This window comes from Aulostomus chinensis, chromosome 3 (genome assembly GCF_037954235.1).
Source record: "Aulostomus chinensis isolate RoL2024-O1b breed Wild chromosome 3, RoL_Achi_v1.0, whole genome shotgun sequence".
NCBI classification, from domain to species: Eukaryota; Metazoa; Chordata; class Actinopteri; order Syngnathiformes; family Aulostomidae; genus Aulostomus; species Aulostomus chinensis.
Window position 1 is genome coordinate 27912723 of NC_141322.1, and position 21649 is coordinate 27934371.

Consider the following 21649-nt stretch of genomic DNA (forward strand, 5'->3'; position numbering starts at 1 on the left):
AAGCATAAACATATTTCTGCTTGTCTGCATCCAGCTAAAGATGTAGCATATGGAGCACTAAAGCAGTGACCCTGCTCGGTCCTTATGAAGTACTCCATTTTATCAAGAGTGTTCCCAACTAGTGATTGAGTGGGGACTAATCCAACCCGAGCGCTCTGAGTTGCTGTGATCGCCACCTGATGACCTTGAATAAGATGGTTGATGGTGGTAATACTAAGATGATGGATAACTTTGTAGATAACCATCAATTTTTGAATTCCCCTTTGCTGGCCCAGCATGGAACTGTTAGAAAACATCATTGAGCAGATCTTTTGGTTAAGTTATGTTCTCCCCTCAGATTCCTGTCTTGCAGGGGTTTATTTGCAGTTTCAGGATAGGAAACTACTCACATGCACAAATGTTGCACGGATGTTGCATCATGAGCTAATAAATGTTCTATTTGGATGTAATTATAATTGAGGCTGTGGTCTTCACATGTATTTAGTTGTGCGGGTGGAACATTGTAAATGGTTTCAAGAAGCACAGAGACACATACATGAGTCAGGTGAGCCAGTTTGACTTGTAAACTTCAAACCTAAAAAAGCCAAACTGCTCTTCTTCATTCTTTGTAGAGTAACACTCTGAAATTTGTGTAGAAATAAGACGTGATTGTAGGCCGGGCACGAGAGATCCGGAAATTGACATTTGCTGTTATAGCGATAAAATTGGTTAGTTTTCAGAAGACATTAGGATACTTTTTTCTCAATATTCATTTATGATTTATCCCAAGCCCTGTTTTTCCTGCCTTTAGGTAACCACTCCTTAACTGCTGTCACAACTATCTTAAAATATTTAATTTTCTACTTGAGATTTCTGTGCGCTGATTGCTGGACATTTGTGGAATGCACCAAAAAATCAACGTCAAACAATATGTCATGAGAATATCTTGACTAAATACATGCACAGCTAGAAAGCAACCCATCTTTGAACAGCGTCTTTTGTTTAACAAATGTCCGTAGCTTGACATCTGTTGCAGGAGTCCCATGACTTTAAGTTTGAGTGATCCTCCCTTGAGTGAAGCATCGCATCCCAGTCTGTTTGAGTAAACAATCAGACTAGTACACAAGTAAATAAATAAAGAACTAAATAAATCATTGTTTGACTTCTGTGCCCCCTTGGCTCCTAAGAATGTGTGTGGTGGGGGGGGGGGTAGCGGCTACTGCTAAGACTCATCTGGCATGGAAATGACTTCCTCCTAATGCAAATATCACAAAGAGGCTCTGATCCACTTCTAATCACAAAGTAATCAGTTTCCTATTTGAGCTTTCTGTGATAGTAAGAATGGATTAAAAAAATCCAGCACAATTCTGCCTGGAAGATTACTATTTTAATAAAGTTTTCAAGACACGCAGACATTTTGAAAAGCCATAGTAAGTATTAAAAAGAGGAGCAGATGTGATGAATTCTGCATGCAAATCAAACATGTAAAGATATTATCGGATCAAATATTTTGGCAATGTATGCCATTTACTCTTGACTTTCCTTAAAATGTGAACTGTTTAGCTTGTGAACTCTGCTTTCAGAGCAAATACCTAACCCACTGGTGTTTTTAAATTAAAACAGATCAAAAAGACAAACGTGCAATTCAATATTTTGCCCCATGTGGTGTCATATACTTTATTCCTCCCATTTACCATTGAGATAAAAATGCATGTTGTATATTAACAATCAGAATGAGCTTAATCCCATTACCATGGAGAGAAAATGAGTCAGTAAGGAAAAGTCAAATGATCTCATGGAGATGTTTTCCATAGAATCATTTGTTGAATTACCTCATTAATTAGATACAGAGTCATGCTTTTGATGGATACCTGGGGATGGCTGCTAACAATGAGGAGGCATTATTCACCCTTGGCAGCCTTGAAACAAAATATCCCATTGTCATCACAGTAACTGCCATTAGTAGCACATGCTCTCAGGCGGGCACAACAATGATCAGTCCCTTTGTTGCTATTAGCATTTGTGGATAAAAAGGGACTCATCTAGTATTTCGCTGACATGAAGTGTGTAATTATCATTCCATGTATAACAGGCTGCTTATTTGCCTTAGTGACATCCTCAAAGGGGAAGTTTGTGGTGCAGTGATCCATATCATTGTATCTCCAATTCCCCTTGGGGCAACGCATTCCGCATAGAGCAGCAGGCTAATAAAGATGAGGTTTACGCCACGCTTTAAAGGGGCAAACCACTATTTTTTTTCCCCTTCCTGTAGAAAAGGATGCCGAGCCGTTGCTCAAGTGAAATGTGAAAAACGATTTCTTATTATAGGACACATAGCTGTCCCCACCGGCACAATGTTTGTCTCACACAGAGGCGTAATTGGTTTCACAACACAGTAAATCCAACCCTCAACATATCTATTACTTGCTATTATTCTGCACGTTGGTATGAAAAATACATGTGGTTGTGGTTTTGGTGGAGGATACAAAAGGAGAAATGAATGACTTCATCACAAGTACCCTCAAAAAGCATCCTGGAAAATCTATTATTCAAATGGTAAATTGTGTTGTAATAAGCTATGGAGTAATTACTCGGGCTGTCGATTACAAAATGTATTATCAATATACTGCTTATGGCTCTAGTGGGGCTTCTTGAAACAGAAATTGTTTTTTCATCTTAATGATCACATTATTTGTCAGATAATCAAATTATGAAAAATAAAGGGAAAAAAGAAAACACACCAACTAGAACTACCGCCTTGCGCTTGTACCATCAGTCCAGTTGCAGTTCCCATTCGTGTTTGTTGAGACTCTTCGTCGGTGCAGAGATCAGGGAACTTAAATAAACCCTGAGGCGACATTGACTATGACCAGGCAAGTGCTGTTTTTGTGATGCCTGAAGTTGATCTTTCCCATCACTTCAGTCCTTCATTGCATTAGACATGTGTGTGCAATCTTCTCATAATCATCAGCGAGTGAATTCTAAAGCTATGGCCAGGAAAGATATTTGTGCAATCACAGTGACCTTTGACCTTTAACCACAAAATTCTAATCACTTCATCCTTAGGTCCAGTGCTGAGTGTGAGCATTTGCCTCATATTTGAAATGAATGGGATATGTCCTTCAGGTACCCTCAGTACAGACACACTGCAGTCACACTACATGTTCTAACTATCTGACACATCTGTGCCGTTCTGAACAGACAACTGTGAGGAAACACAGTCTGTGTCCTACAGAGAGAGCCAGCAATGTCCAGGCTGGCTACAAACAAAATACGAACCAGAAAGAATTCAGAGCGAGCATAAGGACCAAAAAACAAACAAACATTTTCCTCCCAACCCCTAAAACTAGACCCTCTGGATCACTAATCCAGAATGTGATCCATACCATCTCTGGGACCTTAATCCTTATCTCTGAAATTAAAAAGCATGTCCTCAAAGAAATAGTCTCCAGGCGTTATTGCATTATCTTGACAGGTTCTTTTATACTTGCGCTAACTGCAGTTCAAGTACAGCGTTCTGTAAAATTAATTATGGCAAATAAATCAAAAACGAATTTCATCAGAAAGCGAGAGCTGGAGATGATTTCCAAAAGCAAAAACATTCTTCTTTCTACCATTTCACATTGACCTGGAGAATTAGGGAATGGAAATTCATCTATGACATTGATGAAGAGATGCTTAACAGGAACAGCGCTCACAGCTCTGTCCTGGCAATGGCCCAGAACCCACTTCAGGATTCGCCATCTCAAATTTGATGGCGATCTCCTCCAAAGGGGAACCTTGTACCATTAACAGCGATGCACAGACTGCCCAGCCAGGGCGTAGAATCAGCTTGTTTTCAGCATGACTAGTCATTGTCACGTGTTTCCAATCCCTAACTGGTCACTTGCTTCCCTGGGAATAGTGTTTATTGTATTTATGATTGGAAGTGCATCAGTCTGCACTGAGCAGGTCGAGCATGGCAGGAAATTACCACACAAATGGCCTTGTATAACTGGTCAATTTTCAAAATAAAACACCGTGTGACTGTGCAGGCTACCAATGGCCAAAACAGACTTGAAAAAGACACAGTATAAAGACATCATTTATGTGCATGTGATAGAAACACATAAATCAAGAGACAATGACCACAACAGCATAGTCTGAGCAAGTTAGCAAAGTCAACCGGCAGCTGGAAATTGCAGCTACGTACGTACAAGTTCTTCACTGTGAGTGCTAAGGACATAAAGCTCGGAAACTGTAAAACATGTTAAACCAAAACAAACCCAATCACACACTTGAATCTCCATCAGCCCTTTGGAGGAAGCTAACAGGGAGAAAGCAGTTAAGGCTGAAGGCAGAGCTCAGAGCCAAGAACCAGCCTGCAGCCTCTCCTATCCTTCCCTGGCTGCCATGTCAGACACAGTTTGATATAGAGCAACTCATTTTCAGTAGAATTTTATTTTTCCTCCTTCCAGCAGGAGAGCACCTACTTTAATTTTTCTTTTTTTTTTTTTTGAGTGGTTAAAATATGAAAGATCTAGTAACTTTGTGCAACCTGGGAGAAATTGTAAGAGTAGTATTTCCTGTAATTAAAAAAAATTAAGGTTTCCATCAAAGGCAATTTGATCCCAGTAAAGTCCCTTGACAGAAAACTGGAATCAGCCAAGAAAAATACAATCGGTGCATCTCTAAATATTACTTCTCTATCCTCAGCAATTCCTCAATATCTGACCATTAGTTTGGGACATATCCTGCCCTTTAGCACTTTACATCCGACCTCATAAGCCAGAGCCATGGCGATCTGTCCACGGTACAATTCTTTAGTGTTGACAAATGGAACAAAACTTGATTCACTGAGCAAGGTTGTTTCACTGTCACATGGAACAAGTAGAAAGGCTGCAACTTTCTGGAATTTGACAATTACATCCTCTTTGTATTGTGACTGTCAAGCTGTGCAGTGGAGCTTTTTGAGGAGAGATGGTGTTATGAGGGCAGGAAGAGGCTTTGGAAGCAGATTTTTGCCTCACCTTTGAATGTGGCAATTTGGAACAGATATAAACGCTTTTGTCTTTAGATGTCATCCGACCTAGTTTAGTTTCAAGCATACTGGAGAGAGCGAAGCAGAGAGACAAAGCCAGAGAGAAACCTGCGCATTTCTGCTTGGGGATTTAACAGCAGGAAGTTATACACCCAAAAAATCCCACAGGAGTGTGCTGTGCATACACACTTAGTGAGCTCTCGTCTGTACTTACAGATTCCAGTTGCCCAGGCAACCCTGTCTTGAAGATTTTAAACTTGGATTTAATATATGACGCCTTCTGTGACTCTACATTGAAGAAACAGGATTATCGACCTGAAAAACACTCCACTTTTTGGTGGAGTATCCAGTAATATATCTTTGTCATTGCATTTCCAGGGAACTCATGGCCAGAAAAAGCCAACAGTAAATCCAGTGACACACTGCCCTCCGGTAATGCACTCCTATACTTCTTGGCAGACTGTGACAACAGATAAGTCATTTGCATAGCTGTTATATTGTGCTTTGACACTGTAAACAGATTTAATGGGATTTGTCAAAATGTGGGCCAAAAGTAAATCTGAGAAACACTACCAGAGGCATTTTAAAGGGGTATTAGAAAGAGACGAGGTGCACTGGGCTTGTGTGGGCATCAAGTATCTCACTATTATCCCAGACTAAGTTTCTCGCCGTAACTTAGCCTGTACTCTTATAGTCATGTCAGTATTTCCTCTTCAAAAGCTATTTTCATATATGCAACGAGAAACAGCATGTTCTCTTCAAAGCATCGAAGCGAGCTGGCGTGTGTCCAAACACAGCTGGCTAATGCTTACATGCATGTGCGCAGCATTTCTGTGCTGTTTAGATCATAGCAATATGTCAGGAGGGAAGAACTCTGAATGCTGGATTTGGATATGAGAGCATACTTGGGGGGGGGGGGGGGGGGCGGGGGGACAAACAGTTAATCACGTAAAACTGAGTTACATAACATCAGAGATGTTGCTGGGGAAAAAAGGAATCGGTAGAATGAGGTTGTTGCACGTTTCCATCCTGTTTTATTTTGACATCACTTCCCTCCTTTGTCTTGTTTTGTGTTACTTCCTGTCTGACGGTTTCCCCTCCTTGTTTGCATGCTCACCTGTGTTTTGTTTGTTAATCCTCGTCTGCCCCGCCCTCTTCCTCCTTCTATCCAATCAGCTCCTTCTCCGGCCTCATGTCGACCTGGGATTTGTTCTGTTTAGTGTTCCGTTACGTTCTTGTTAGATCCTTCATTCATCCCGCCATGGTCCGTCCTGCCTGTCGCTCTCCATTTTTCATTAAAAAAAATCCAAGCAGAATGTGTAATTTTGGATTTCATTCTAATGTGACTCAGTGTGTTACTCAATAATTTTCTATAAACATATTTATGGATCAAGTTATGTGTAAGTTGTAGAAATACGCATCCAGAATGATCCAGATTTAAAGTTTCCATGATTTGCTGTCTGGCGTCAGGTAATCCTTTTTACATTTATGACCCCCAAAATTAGCGACCCCATCTGGGATTCGACATTCGTCGGCAGTATAAAAATGCAGCTGACACCAGAATATCATACATTACTGTCTAATAATGATATAATGTGTTGTAACATGGCTGTAAAGCTGTTGGATGTATGATGCTCTAAACAGAGTCTGTGAGAACAGATGGTTCCATTAAAATTTGATGCATTTTCAATAGCAGTCAGCTGTTGATTGAGATTTACAACTGTCTTTGAATAGTGTCCTTTTTAGATATTACAAACTATTGATTTGTGACTGCTGGGACACAAACACACTCACACTGGAGGGTCAGGGTGTGTGTGTCTCAGCTCAAACAGTATTTCTACCACAGGTTATTGTCCGATTCATATTTGACTTCTTGTGTACGTTTCGGCGAGATTCTCAAGTAAGTATGAGTAATGATGTGTACTTTTTTAACGATCAACCCATTTACCCAAATTCCTTTGCATATATGTTTAAAGTATATAATGCCTACTATTTCAAGAGTACCTGAACATTTAGAACTATTTGTCCATTCTGGAACAGCTTTTCCCACCTGAAAAATATTATTTTTCTGTGTTTTCACGGAATTTGAAAGACAAGTTTTAAAATGAAAAGCCTTATCTTTTAACCTTCAGTCTGAACTTCATTTATTTCAATTGTAAATTTTGAATTACAAGAGCAAATCTAATGAAGTTAAAAATGCGGAGGGTTGGATTCAAGAACGTTCTAACTCCTGCTTCCCATTGCTCAAGCAAATTATTTTCTAAATTATTTAACAATGGGGAGGAAAGGAAAAACATATGACTGTATTCCCTTCTCATGTTGTCCCTTGTTGTCCTGTTGAGATTGGACAGTCTCACACTGCACATAGTTTCTGTCCTCATAATGAAACGGACAGCGGTAGACTGAGCTCAGTGATGAAAACGGCAGCAGAGAAGCAGCTGACAGGTAAATGATAGATTTATAGAAGACATCTGGCTGGTGACAGAGAGCGTCCCGGAAGAATTGTGTCAGGGACAACAAATCTTCCATCCTATATTTGTTCTAGATATGATAAATAAGCACGCAGGATACATGACCCATGAGCCTGTTTCTCTTATGTGAAAATAATATTCTGTGCTCTGTCTGTGCTTTCGGTTAATTTGGGGCACGTTTATGGTTTCGGTTCACACAAGTAAGGTTAGGAGACAACCATGCTTTATAAAACAGCTCACGGCAACATCCTATGAAAAGGGGATCTGCACCCCCCCCCCCACACACACACACACACACACACACACACACGGAATAAACAGCAGTCTCCTTCTGCAACATCTGTCATAACAGTTGTCTCAACTTCAGGCAGGCAGTGGAGCTTGAAACCTAAGTATTTCTGTCTTAAATGCCAATATAGCTCATTTTTGATGACTTGCATTGATGACTTTTCCAGTCGTGTTGGCTGGGGGACAGTCTGGTCAGGGAGGATGGGGAAGTTCGGCACTGACGAGCAGTGAGGCAGGAGGGAGGACGGGACGGGAAAAGCGTTGATCCACAGATTACAAATAAAGAGAGCCGCGATCAACAGGTCATCAAACACACACCATTCAAAAATGGAGGAACACGACAAAACAGTTCTGTACTTACAAAGACGCTGTTGAAGAATATTCCCCCAAAGGCACATTTGTAACCTGACGAGTACAATATTTCGTCTTCAAGGGGCCAGCAGAAGATCAACAGAAAAGGTACAAAGTGAACTAAATGGTTCCGAGTTGTCTTTGAGGAGAATACTCTCCCAGCAGAGAGAATGTGTACCCTTTCGGTACACACTGGTACTTCCGTATTTGACCAGTCTCAGCAAAACATACCTTGGCATTCACCAGAGGAGCCCCCAGAAATGTTTCCCTAAACCAGAATTCCGTTGTCCCAGTGTCATACATCAAAGGACCCCCTTTCCTGTTGTCACGGTTACAACCTTGCACCTAACCTGCCATTCATCATCCTAGCGTCAATAATGCACTAATGTTGCTGCCAGGTGCCTCACATTCTACATGACTTCAGCAAGGTCATTATCTTTCCTTTTTCATACATCGAATGCTTCTAAAATACATTTTTGACCTTTTTGATACGAAGGCAAAAATTCATTAACGTCATTATCAGTGACAGTCTGAGTGCCGTACAACAAAAGGTGCCACGCACGCATCGCTCGTAACTATGCAACAGAAAAAGCTTCAAGCAGAGCAACCAGGAGCTAATCACACCACAGAGGAAAGACGGGGTTACTTGCAAGGACACGGGGACGGTGCACGAACATGAGTGCATTGAAGACACAACTAGACTGTTTTCAAGGCTGGAAAAGGACAGAATATATAGCTGCATTGTACAGGGAGGAAGAAACACACTCATTCATTTGAACTTCCAAGATCAATAATTTACAGCAAAAGTGAAATGGCTGTAGTACACAAGCCTCTTTCAGCGTGGACAAGCTAGAACCTCATTTTGTACCCAGACAAGCATCCTCATGAGAGAAGCGCGTGTGGGGACCTTTTAACAGAGTGCAATAACAAAAAGATAAAATATATTCCATAATTTAAATCCTAGTGGTGGCAGAATCCTTCACACCTCAAGGGACTCCTCAATGATTTTGTAGAAATGTAATTTTACAGTTTTCATGAACTTAAAGGTCAATTTTTAGTTAAATGTGTGATCTAGTCACTTTTGTGTGTGATACTACTGGCTGTATCTCTATTCAAGTAGGTAGATTGTGCATGGGAGCATAGGTGGTATCCACTCTCACCTGATGCTGAGATGGAAAAGTGGTTGGTTACTTCCAGCTCTCCGCTCCCAGCGCAGCTCCTTCACGCTAGAGGTGAGGAGTAAAGCTGAGGTTCCCTCCCGTTCCACCATGGTATCACCAGACTGACTTTACCTCTTTACCCCGTGGTCTTGTACATTATCCCCTAATTATACCTTTTTGTACTGTAAAAACAATCGACACTGTGATTACTTAAAACATGCATATGATATGATGGAGGTTCATTATCATAATGAATGGTTCATAACTGCTAATGGGATTATTACAGTTTGATACATTAACATAGCCACAATCGGCGGAGGAACCCCGCATCAGTAAAGAACCCTCTCGCCTGCTACCAGCTATGTGTGTATGTGTATGGATATCTATTAGAATGAGAAATTTAAACAAGCACATAAGGGCTTGGTTGAGGAGCAGACCCTCATCACAGCAGCCATGATGGCAATCCTTGTGTAAAATGACAACAGCCTGCTATCAAATGATCAATCATCCTGTCGACTCGCTGCTATTAGGAAGACTGCTTGATGGTATTTACACATCCAAAGTGCCTAATCTGTGGCCTGCCAGTATTCACCCCCTCACAAAAAAATGCCCGTGGCTGGTGGTGCAGTATCATAAACTCTTGGGAGGCTTTCATTAATATCCTTCTCAAGCATTAGCAGCAAGGCTACACGCGATCTGTCACTGAGAACTCCTCTGCACTCGTTCCATGCCGTCTCATTCTGTCGTCTATTTGTGTGTCATCTTGAGAGAACTAAAATTAGAGGTATTATGCCCCTTTTGTATCATTGTCATCAACGAGTTGGGGAACGAAGGATAATAATAGAAGGGTCTTATGTTTATTTAGACTTTTATCCTGGTTTAAGCCAGATATGGTAGCCTTTTCATGCTAATTTTTCATTATTGACTGTTTTCGTTCAAGGAGTTTATTTTTATTAGTCCTCACATCCACAAAAATTGCTGGTTGTTGTTGGTAAAAATCAATCCTTTAATGAAAGGGGGCCTTAAAATGTTATGACAAGTGCAAATGATAGCTTCCGTATGCTGGTCTAGAAATGGAAGGTAGTTGGTGACGTACAGTTTTCTGCAGCCACACGCATCCTGCTGGTTTTACACCAAACTAATAAAACAGGGGCCCTCTCCTTACAGGCCCGCGGTGCTACAGAACTCCACATCAGCCTGGTCTCCTCAAACCAATGAAACACACCAATGTTGTAACTCAATTTGCATGTAACCACATTTAATTTTCTTGCTTTATTATTACTATTTATTATTGTTATTAGTCATCTGTTGTACACGGTGCATCAGTTTATTCCGAAATTCCACATAGATCAGAAACTGGAAATGCAGGTTTCAGCTTGCATCCGGCGACTTAATGAGAAGTCGCATTATCAGTTGTCTTTCTGACATTAAATTGAACATAAAACATTGTTTAATTATCCGATTTCATGGTATCTTTCTCGTGGCTGTCATTACAGCGCTAAGCTGAATCTGGTGTTCTGCATTAGCCCTGCTCAGAACAGGCATGCTAGCCGCTAGCCACTTGCAGTACATCCAAAACTCAAACCAGCATAGCACGGCCACCTCATGAGATGATCTGACTGCACTGACTATGTCACACCACAGATGTCTGAGGCCCACTGTAACAATCGCCAACAGTGACTAACCATCTCTACACACCGGTCTTCTGAGCGTTGAAATAAACACAGAAAAGAGTGCGTGCATAGATGCAATGCAAGGAATGACCTTAAAAGTGACGTGTTACTCAAATGCAATGTCATTAAACCACAGTGATACACAAAACAACCGAGATTGGCAAAATGTAAAATTGATCAACTATGAAATGCAAAGACAAAGACAGTTTCATATAATTTGAAAAGGTCAAATCAGAGTCTTGGTGAAGAAAAATAAAGTAATGTTTGTACACCCTTACACCAGAGCCTGTAGAGATAAAATTTGAATACCCTCTGAAAAACAACTCATTCATGATTAACAGGGATAAAAGAAACCAAAGAAATATATTTTTATAAAATAGAAACCATTGGGGCATTCATATCAAATCCATTACTTTTATCTCGCTTGTTCTGCATATAATGTTGCAGAGCGATTTAGTGTGGCCTAAAATGTTCTCTACAGTAATCAGGTTTATCTTAAGTGCACCCTAAGACTTGCTAATTCTGACTGCAGTCTGGATGTGTTATGCATTGAAAAATCCTCAAACAGAATATGTCAGGATCCCGCAGCACCAGTGCGCACATCCTGAAATATTCAGTTTATACAGCCCTCTGTCTAATTGGCCAAACTTCGATTAGATGGAAGTATTCCCCAGGTGAGTATCAGCTTCAGTTCCACTTGAACTAGAGGTAAAGTGATAAGTCGACAGTATTTAGTCAAATAAAAGGCAGAGATTAAAGAAACTTTGGCAGCCAAGTATGGGTAATTGATTTATAATTTATCAACTGTTGTGCTGAGTACTGGCCACCAGAGAGATGGGGCCGATTTCTGTTACAACCTCTTTACTTGCCTCATGAGAACCCGATGAGTTGGTTATTTAAACTACATAGACGCTGCAAAAAATCTGCCAGAATATGAGAAAAACAAGGCCTGCTTGATTAAATGAAATTGTCACAGCCATGAAAGTGATCAACGATTCTAAGGTGAATGTCTAAAGTGCCATAAATCTCTATGTCCTTCCTTGAAAGGTCAGCATTTGCTAAGATGAGTCCAGAGACATGGATTATTTCACAGTAATTAAAGGGCCAGCGCAGAAACTACGCAGAAGAGTTACTTCCTCTGCAATAAACTGCTGCTTGCTCATTAATTAACCGTTTTCGTTTTAGGTCAATAGAGTAGGATACTGAGTTGACCAATAAACATCAAGCAGGGAGGTTCAGCGAGGCCAGCTGATTGGTCAGTGACGCAAGTTGATGAATCGTTCAATAACTAAAAGTCTATGAGAGGGTGAAACAGTTTACACGTGCACAACCCAATGTAATTCCCTATTGCAGCACAAGAACAAATCACAGCCTTCTCAGGCATATTAATTTCATTATTTGTTCTCGAAAGCTGATCATTTAATGGGATTAAACTGGTGAAATCAGATCATAATCCCCATTGAAATTCATTCTGAATACACAATTTCTTTTTACATACCTTCTACAGCCTATAAACTGTAGTTTTCGAAGAATTTTCTAAAAATGTCCTTTCCTTACCATCATCCCTCCTGAATACTCAATTCTCACTGGGGCTAACTAACTATTCTTGTTAAAGGGTACTCCAGCAATTTAGAATTCCACTTCCATAAAGTTAGGAGGAGGACGAGCTAGGTTTCAATGCAGCTCAATAGCACCCCTTTGGCTTCATCAAGAGTTATTTTTCAGACATTGAAAAGTTCCCTCTAGAGCCAAATGGTAGTACTCATGATGTAAATTGAACTTCTGCAGTCGAGGGAGTTTTTTTTTTTTTTTTAACTAACATCCACTGCATAGGAAATCAGAGCAGCATATTTTGAGTTTATCTTCACGAGCAAAGTCATCCTGTCTTTCATTCTGTCATGAGATAATGTGCTGGTGCTGAGCCTGCTCAAAACATGCAGCCGAGAACAATTAATACAGTTAATGTGAGGTGTGAGTGAGTAGAAACCAGCATTCTATTATACACTGAGGATATCAATATCAATGCCATAAGGACCCGCGTCTACATTTTTTGTGTGTGTAACAAGGAGCAGGCAGATGCAACCACCTCCAGAGAAAGTGCTGCTGCCAGCGTCTTTTTTTTTTCCAGAGTGCTCTGCCTTTTTGTCCAGCTCGTTCAAGTGATTCCAGTTGAAAATCCCTTAACTTTTCTGAAAGGTGCCGGTGTTGTCACGTTAGCTCTTTTTCGGGCCACCAATCACATGGTTCGGGGCTTGTCACCATGGTAACACACCGGAGGAGAAAAGTGTTCTCGCCGTATAAGTTTAACCCAAACTATATATGTCAGATAGAAATTATTTAACTGTTTTGGTTTTTTTTTTTGCTTTGTTTTGTTTTGTTTTTAGTGCATCACTTCAGTGTACTGATGTCTCCAAGGGATCGCGTCATGCACACACATCCTGCTCGCTCAGACTGAGCTGTGGCAGCAGGAATTTAGGCCGTTTTCAAGCTAATTCATGGTACATAAGAGGGCAAGCATCTTTCCATTAGTGCCCATAGTGGAAAAAACAAATTAGTGAAAATAAGAAAAGAGGGTAGATGGGTAAGCAAAAGGGACATGCAGGTCGCTCATGCAGCTTGTTAAGATGTTGTCATAGAAGCATGAAATGGATGCACAGAGCCTTTTCCTGCGCTGTGAAGGAGTTCTCCAGAGGCCTGCCACCTCTCAGATTATTTTTGTGCCTTCAATTGGGATTTGAGTGCTTTGTCTGTGGTGCCTCTTCACACTCTCCACACTCTAAAACCATATAAGCCAAACTGGTTTTGAACAGTCCTTGAAAGTATTTTTTTATTGAGTTGATGAGGTCTGACCCATTTGATTGGTCGCCTGAATAAAAGCGACAGCGCCTGTCTGAGATTTTGAACTAGAACCCCTCCACCCCCCCACAAACTCACGAGTCCAAATTCAACATGGCACTTCCCAGCAATACACGCGCCAAGTGTAAAAGCAGTCAGACCCACGGTTATTGAGATTAACAGTCGTACGGAGCGACGTTCTCCACAATATAGAAAGATACTGCCTGAATGAGAGAGCAACAGTAAAGGCTGGGTTGATATATGAATCAATTCATTCTATAAATTAGGGCACAATGTACTTCTCCCACTTCGTATGAATACATTCTCATTACTCAGCAGCTTCAACAACTTGAGGAGTCGTGTGGTTTACAAAGACTCTGTGTGGCTCAAGAATTACAGTGGAGTAGTTCTCAACAAAAACAATGGTCAGGCAAGGATGTGATAGCGGCAGCTGCTGCTATTATCCATTTCAAGTGCTTATCGTGACTCGCATGGTGTGAAACTCATTTATATTAACTTTCGTACAGTGACTACAAATATGCCAATTTTATGGACCAAATAAACAAACATACATATATATATATATATATATATATATATATATGTAATTTTTTTGTTTTTTACAACAGCAATTTAATTATTGGCAACACTTTGGCAGAGTGGTAAACCAACTGGGATTTTTAGTTGCTGTTAAATCGCCAGCTGTGAACTATTAAGACATGATGGTGATGACCAGGGAATTGAGAATTAAAAGTCCCCAGCCAGCAGAGCCTCCCGTACAGCTGGACGGAGCCATCCTTTCTTTCCTTCCCATTGCATTTTGACAGTGCATGGCTGCTCTGCTAACCTGTGATACAGCTGTTAGCATTGTCCTCCTCAGATGCTGGTTGTTAATCGTGTTCGAATATGGAGACACGTTTACTCACCCTGTACCAAACAATCTCTCGAAGCCTCCCGTCAGTTTTGAAGTTGCACTTCAGAGTAACAGTCTCTCCGACAACCACAGGAGGCAGGGGCTCAATGGTGACTGTCAAATATCCTGAAAAAAAAAAAGGGGAATAAACGAGAGTTATATTGCAGGAAAAAAATCACGAGAAGACAGACTAAACCAGACAGAGTTGCTTTAGGACGCCCTCTCGCTAAATGGTGATGATTCAGCTCTCCCACTTTCACATTACAAAAAAAAATTACTCGCGTGATTTTCTGAATTTAAGTTTGCAACATTTTCTCATGATAGTCTTGTGATATTTCATCTAAAACTTTATTAATGCATAATCCCACAAATGTACAGCAACACAAGAGAGTAAGTGCACCTGCGCAAACCCCGCGCGGAGAATCACAAGCAGGATGTCAGACGTTCACTCCATTCCCAGTGGAAAATTCAATATTCAAATCTAGATGTGACAGTGTTGTGCTTAAGGTCTGACTGGTTTAGGTACAAAAATCCCGTGGTTAGAATCGGAGAGGTCATCACCTGGCGTAAAACCCTTGGCCGCTAATATTCAGACATCTTGCTAATAGCGCCTGGTTTTGTTGAAAAATGGCGGTGAAAGGTCTGGCATCTCACTCCCGGCTCACGATTGCATGTCTTGCATATAAATTACAACACATGACTTTTTGAAGGTATATTTACAAAGAATGAATGAACCAGGGCATCCCGACTTTCCAGTCATGCGTCGCCCCCGTTCCATTTGGAGTCGCTTGCTAGTAGGCAAACTTACATACAGTGCCTTTATAGGGGGAAAGAACCCTAATTTTTGTGTGACCTTGCAGACTGAATTCATCTGATGCGTAAGTTTAAACAAAGACTCCTGAGTCAGAGACGGCGACAACCATTCCTACTCCACTAAAAGCTCTGGCGCCTCAAAACAGTGCATTTCATTGCAGCGGCATCTCTGCATCTGTGAATAAAACGTATTTGTTTCTCACAAATTAATTATCAACATGGAATTTATCCTCTATGCCCTGCTGTAAAGTCTCAAGATTTTCTCCAATTATTCTTCTGGAAGTTTTAGTTGTTAAGAAACTTGCACGATCAATAAACCCCCGAGAGAAGCCGAGGCATTTAATCAACTCTGACAATTGTGAATATTTTCTCATTGATATTGATATCACGTAGAATTAAAATAATGATTAATTGGATCCTGATTCATTATATTTCAAAGGGTAATGCTGCCATTGTTTGAAATAAGCAGCTTGGTTGTAATCTGTTAACAATAAGATTTTTAAAATCATATTTAGAAATTAGAGAATATACTGTGTCATTATTCCCATGCAGTATGCAGGCTAGAACTTCACAAGTAATGTTGGCAGTTAAATCGTTTTCCGAGGCTTTTGTTACAAACTGTATTAAACACCTGAAACAAATAAGCAGATCAGATATACTAACAAATAAAAATGACACTGTGAAATTCAAGGTCAGACTCCACAGCGCTGACATCAGACACAGATTTGAAGTTCAGCCTCTCACAGAGAGAAACTCAAGTCCCAGATGGATTCTTGACCTTGGAATATCATGCTTGATCCTCTGCCCTTTGCTAAACTTTCTACACGATACCTCATGCCTCAAACACACACACACACACACACACACACACACACACACACACACACACACACACACCTTTACGTGTGTTGTGCATTTTTACAGCTCTGTGTATGCTTCTACTCCGGTCACGGTGTGTGAACTGATTTCCAGTGATAAGCCAAACCCAGAAGACAAGCGAACCTCTGGTCAACACGTCACATCAGTTCCAACCCATCATTGTGTTTTAGGGGGAAATTTACTCTCATTAAAAAAAAAAAAAAAAAAGTAAAAACACAGCTTAAGAGGGAGACAAATCATGACCAATAATCATGTTGATAAAAGGACACAGCAATCATTTTTGAACATGTTGACGCTCCTACTAATGGCTACTCATCCTTATGTAAATATAGATGATATTTATAGCAGTTAAAGTACTCAAGAGCACCTCTATGGCAGTTCATTTTCAGTCTCCAGGACCACATTTGACCCCCCCCCCCCACACACACACACACACACACACACACTGACAAGGTGAAAACAATAGCTGCTGCTACTCCTACTATGAGGTCACCAGGATCTCAAGCTATAGGTTCTCACTTCAGGAAAGAGAAATGTAAGAAAACTCATTCTCTCTTTCAAACGTTTATTCTCTGTCCACTTATTTGCTACATTATTCGAGATGCGTGGAGAGCGAGCGCGAGGGTCGAGTTCCTCGTCTGTTAACCCTTTGCACTGTCTTCAAAGTGTCTAATTGGGCTGAGGTGCTTCTTTCATTGTTTGTTCAGAGAATTTTCATCACCGTCAAACGGCAACAAAGCTATTTTTATCCGTACGCCAATTCATCCACCCGTGTCACACGAAGCTCCAGGGCCGCCGCGACACAGGAGAGACCTTGAGAAAAGTGCCTGTTTTAACCCAACCACACACACACTCAGCGGCTGCTAGGTGTTTGTTTTTGTTGTTCTTGTTGATTTTTTTAGCCTAGCAGTGGGGAAAAAATACCGATCCGTGGTGCGAGTAATACGGTCAGTGTAGCGGCTGGAGTTTATTATCATGATTATTGAACCGAACCTTATTTCAGTGCTTTTAAATTCTGAAATACAAGTTAAAAGGGACATTGAAAGCTTTTTAAAGATCACAAATAATTTGCCGGTGTGTCACTGGCAAACTGTCATTGCCACAGACCTTTAACACGGTGTTTGTTTAATTCCATGTAAATCCCTCTCACCTATTGCTGCGTTCCCCTTGATTGCTACTGATATGTACTCCCTAGTCATCTTACCCTCCCACATGAATGCAGCAATATTCACAGTGAGTCACCAAAATATGGAATGGGTTCAGGAAGGGAAGCATTAACATGACTCTCAAGAGGCTCAGTACAAGTGTGTAATTCCTGTCCAAAACGGAAAAAAAAAGTCTGCAAATGCGCCCTTCACCGTTCTACCTGCAGGATTATTCAGGTGCTTCATCTGAAATGTGCACATTTCGCACCTTTTAAACATTGACGAAAGAATATTTGAATAACCCTCAGGTCTTCAATACTGCATCAGCTTAAATAGTATGAATTTGTTACTTAGGGAAGTGTCAAAGAGAGTGAAACAGAGCATTTCAAAAGGTTTGTTGTAATGCCAGCAAATGACTTTACTTGGAAATATGGAAAAGGACCACACAATACAGGTCTCTGGCTCAGCAGGTACAAAAAGCAAAGAATTAGCTGCTAAATAACTGAATTTAACAGATATAAAATTACGCTCCGTTCCAAAACCGTGTCACTTTGGTTTGGTTTGTAGACGCAGATCAGCGCGTCTGTTGTGTCAGTCCACCCCAGCCTGCTCATTAAACCTTAAATTTAATCAGCAGGCTGAAGAGACCTTCTCTCTGGATAAACCTTTCCAGAGACCGCATGTTAACACAGAGCTCAAGCTCTTTGAGAAAAGCCGAACCACTTACTGCCTGGCCTCGCAAATGTGCCTCTGAGAGGCTTCCAAAGACGTAGTTACAACGCACGTCACAAGAAAGAAAAAAAAAAAAAAGTCACTTGACTCTGTGGAATATAATATTAATATCAGTGTGTGTTTGGGAAATGGTCGTTTCAAATCCTCGGTGTTTGAACGGAAGGATATACTGTATATACCTTTGCACCTGGGAAAATAATGAAACTGGATAATATAGGAAAGAACAGGCGTGCATTATTCACAGTACGAAAGACTGTATAAATGTCTCGTGGTCTTCATGTGTGGTTGCAGGGATTAATTGTGAACAATACAATGTGGCACAGAGGACAATGCAGCATAGCCAATAAAAAGGAAAAAAAAAAAAAACGGCTGGGAGCATGAGGGGAGGGATGAGGAATTTTTAAAAGAGCAAATTGCATGGGTTATGCACTTGTGCCAGGGAAGTTCACATTTCAAATAATCCCTTCAAGAAACTGGAGCATTTACAAGCCGCATATACCACGACAGACATGAGGGCATAATTCCCACGCAATTCAATATCCAATGAATGGCATCCAAATGACTTAATAAATTAGACACATTTTAATTGCCAGTTCTTTGTTGACATTGTTCCAAAGAAGCAAAATCTCTTGTTATGCTCAATGCCCTTGTGAAAACACAGGCTAATATGGGCCATATTTACACAGCAAAAATAAATGAATAAATTAATTTTTAAAAAATGCAACTCTGAGCAGAAAAATCAACACAGTGCAAGCGTTTGAAAGTTGTCACCCATCAGAGCCCATTCAACACTGCCGCCTGGGAGCCGGAGCAGAGCGGAGCGGACACATCTCCCAGCAGCTCTCACTGCTGAGGGATCAGCACCTCATCAACAATATGCTGGCTATTAGTTGTGTTGTTGTTTTCTTCAAGCGCTCCCTTTAAATGAATAGAAATCATAAAAATATTCCTTATCCATCACAATTCATCCCATTGTTGGATTCAAACAATTATGACCTTCCAAGAGAAAACGCATTCCTTCTGCAAGAATTAAAAGTACTGATTATTTTCCTTATTTGACCAAAAAGAAGGGGGGGGGGGGGTTCAACAATCAAATGCAGAATTTGTTAAAGTGATAAAAGTATAAATAAATAAGTCTCGACACATTCAGACATAAAACTGAATGGGAAATCTGGGACTTTTGCAAATAACCACCTACGACCTGAAAAACCAGACAGAATAGTCATCGTCCATTAAAATCTTTATTTCTAAGGATCGGTGTAAGATAAAAACCCAGAAGACACCTCTTGGCTCCTATTAAAAATGATTTGCCTTTGCCCTAAATATATTTCTTTTCTTTTTTTTTTTTAAATCAATAAACATCTAAAGTGATGTGGATGTTGCGTCAGGTCTGCAACATGCAATACTTGCCTTGGGTCTGAAAGGTGGAACAACCAAAATGCTGCATAAATGTGTAAGGCTAATGTGACTCAAGTTAGTTTCTGGATATATCTGGTGAGCGCCAGCATCTCTCATCTGGCTCTGAACACCTTTGCTGCCTCTGTTTGGCAGACAGAGACTTACATTCTATTTTCATGCACAATATCGATCCTTCCTGTGTTACAAGCCCTGCAGTCAAAGGGAGCTGTGGGTATATTTATACAAGCTTCTCTCAATGATTCTGTAGGCTGACATTACCTTGAAATGTAACACTCCCAAATACAGCTGTGACTCACATCACGGCTAGAACCAACAGAGCGTCTCGTCAAAAATAGCAGCGATTACTGAAGGAGGAGAAAACCTGGAGCTGAAGCTGCTGAACTTCCTTCTAATCACGTGTTGAGAGAAGCAGACTCCTTTTGCTGGCGAGGAGGAGAAAAGGGCAAAGGTGTGTGTGTGGTTCCACCGAAATTCCCCTTATCTTGAAACTAAAAATCAATTTTGGCCACAAAGCTGAATACTTGAATATCATTGTGTGAGCACACAAGCAAGTGCAGAGTGGCCAGAGAGTGCACGGCATTTAATTGGCTCATATTAGCTGGTTGCAGTGGCAGACATGGCCTCTGGCTTGTCTTAATCCATCAGAGGCACTGTTGGAACAACATCTAATGAGGGCTGCAAACTATGCTTTCTCCCATTAATAACAGCAATTTGCCAAGATGCAACGAGAAAACAAAACACATCCAGTGATGGACTGGTCCAAAATGTGCCTGTTATTGTGGTGGGTGATTAATGGCTATGGCCTACCTTTGCTCTGATGTCAGTGCAACTAAACGTATGAGGAAATAGATGGCGAGAGTCTCTCAGGTCTCTTCCTCATCGCCGCGTCGGAGCTGTGTTGACAAACACGGCTGATTTGAAGCGTCTAAACAAATCTGAATGTGACCACCTCCGTACACATCAGTGGACGCCGGATCATCTCTGACTGTCTATTTAAAAAACACCAGCTGCTGCGCCTCGTCAACCCCAGTTATTATTGACAGGAAATGACATCAGTGCTAATATTTAAAACTGAATCTCTCCACCTTTTAATAGACAGACCAGTCACACAGCAAATTCCACAGTCATACCAGTGCAACACCTACAGGGACACGGTGTGACTCTGATCAGAATGGCCAAAGCATCAAATTCTAAGGTTTATTTGACAGGCAATGTGCATGTCAATACACAGAAATGTACATAAACAGTTGCAGAGTTAGCCAAGAGGCTGGTTCTCTGTCGTCCTTGGACCGATGTTACAAAGTCACCCTAAAAATAGCCCCGATCAAAAATATGAAAAGCTTTGATTGCAGCATTCAAGCACACTGGTGCATTACCGCGATAACAAGGAATTATACTTTTCCTGCAGGAGGAACCTCGAAATCGTAAACCACCAGAAAACCTCCAACTGTACATCAGTGTTGATTCCATTCTGCTTGCAGCTTGTGTCCGCTGGTCTCTGTTGTAGAAGTGGACCAGTCTGTGGTGCTGCGTCCTCAGATATCAGAGACGTCCGACCCAGAATGATGGTCCAAACTACCCACACCGAGATGTGAAGGAACTGACTTTACTTCACCTGAATTCAGTGCTAATATTCTATCAACGGGGGACACGAGTTGACCCCCCGATCTGACAAAAGCATTCATGTGGATGTTCATCTTAACCTCTTGTAGAGTTTTTCACTCCCCATTTTGTATTTTTCTTCACTCACTCAATGTTTCGTTAAGAAAATATTCTCCTGCTGGTACAGCAGCAGAATAGAGCACCCAAAATGTAACAAATAAGCAACATAGAGGTGAGGAAAAGTAGCAGAATAGAAACAATATAACCTGAGTAAATGGGACAATAGAGACGATATGAACAAGAGGAATTTGTTCTGCCTCTATTTTGTTGGTTTTACTCTTGATTTCATTGCTGCTGCTTTTTTATGTA

At 40.9% G+C, this 21649-nt stretch overlaps 1 protein-coding gene across 2 annotated transcripts in view; it reads right to left on the bottom strand.

Annotated features, from left to right (window-relative positions):
* Nucleotides 1-21649, bottom strand: part of igsf21a (immunoglobin superfamily, member 21a) — a 184424-nt gene that overhangs the window by 104568 nt on the left and 58207 nt on the right. For both annotated transcript variants that reach the window (XM_086200105.1, XM_086200104.1), the window contains exon 2: nucleotides 14704-14816. In XM_086200105.1, the coding sequence (XP_086056231.1) occupies nucleotides 14704-14816 (113 nt within the window). The remainder of the gene's footprint in view (nucleotides 1-14703; nucleotides 14817-21649) is intronic.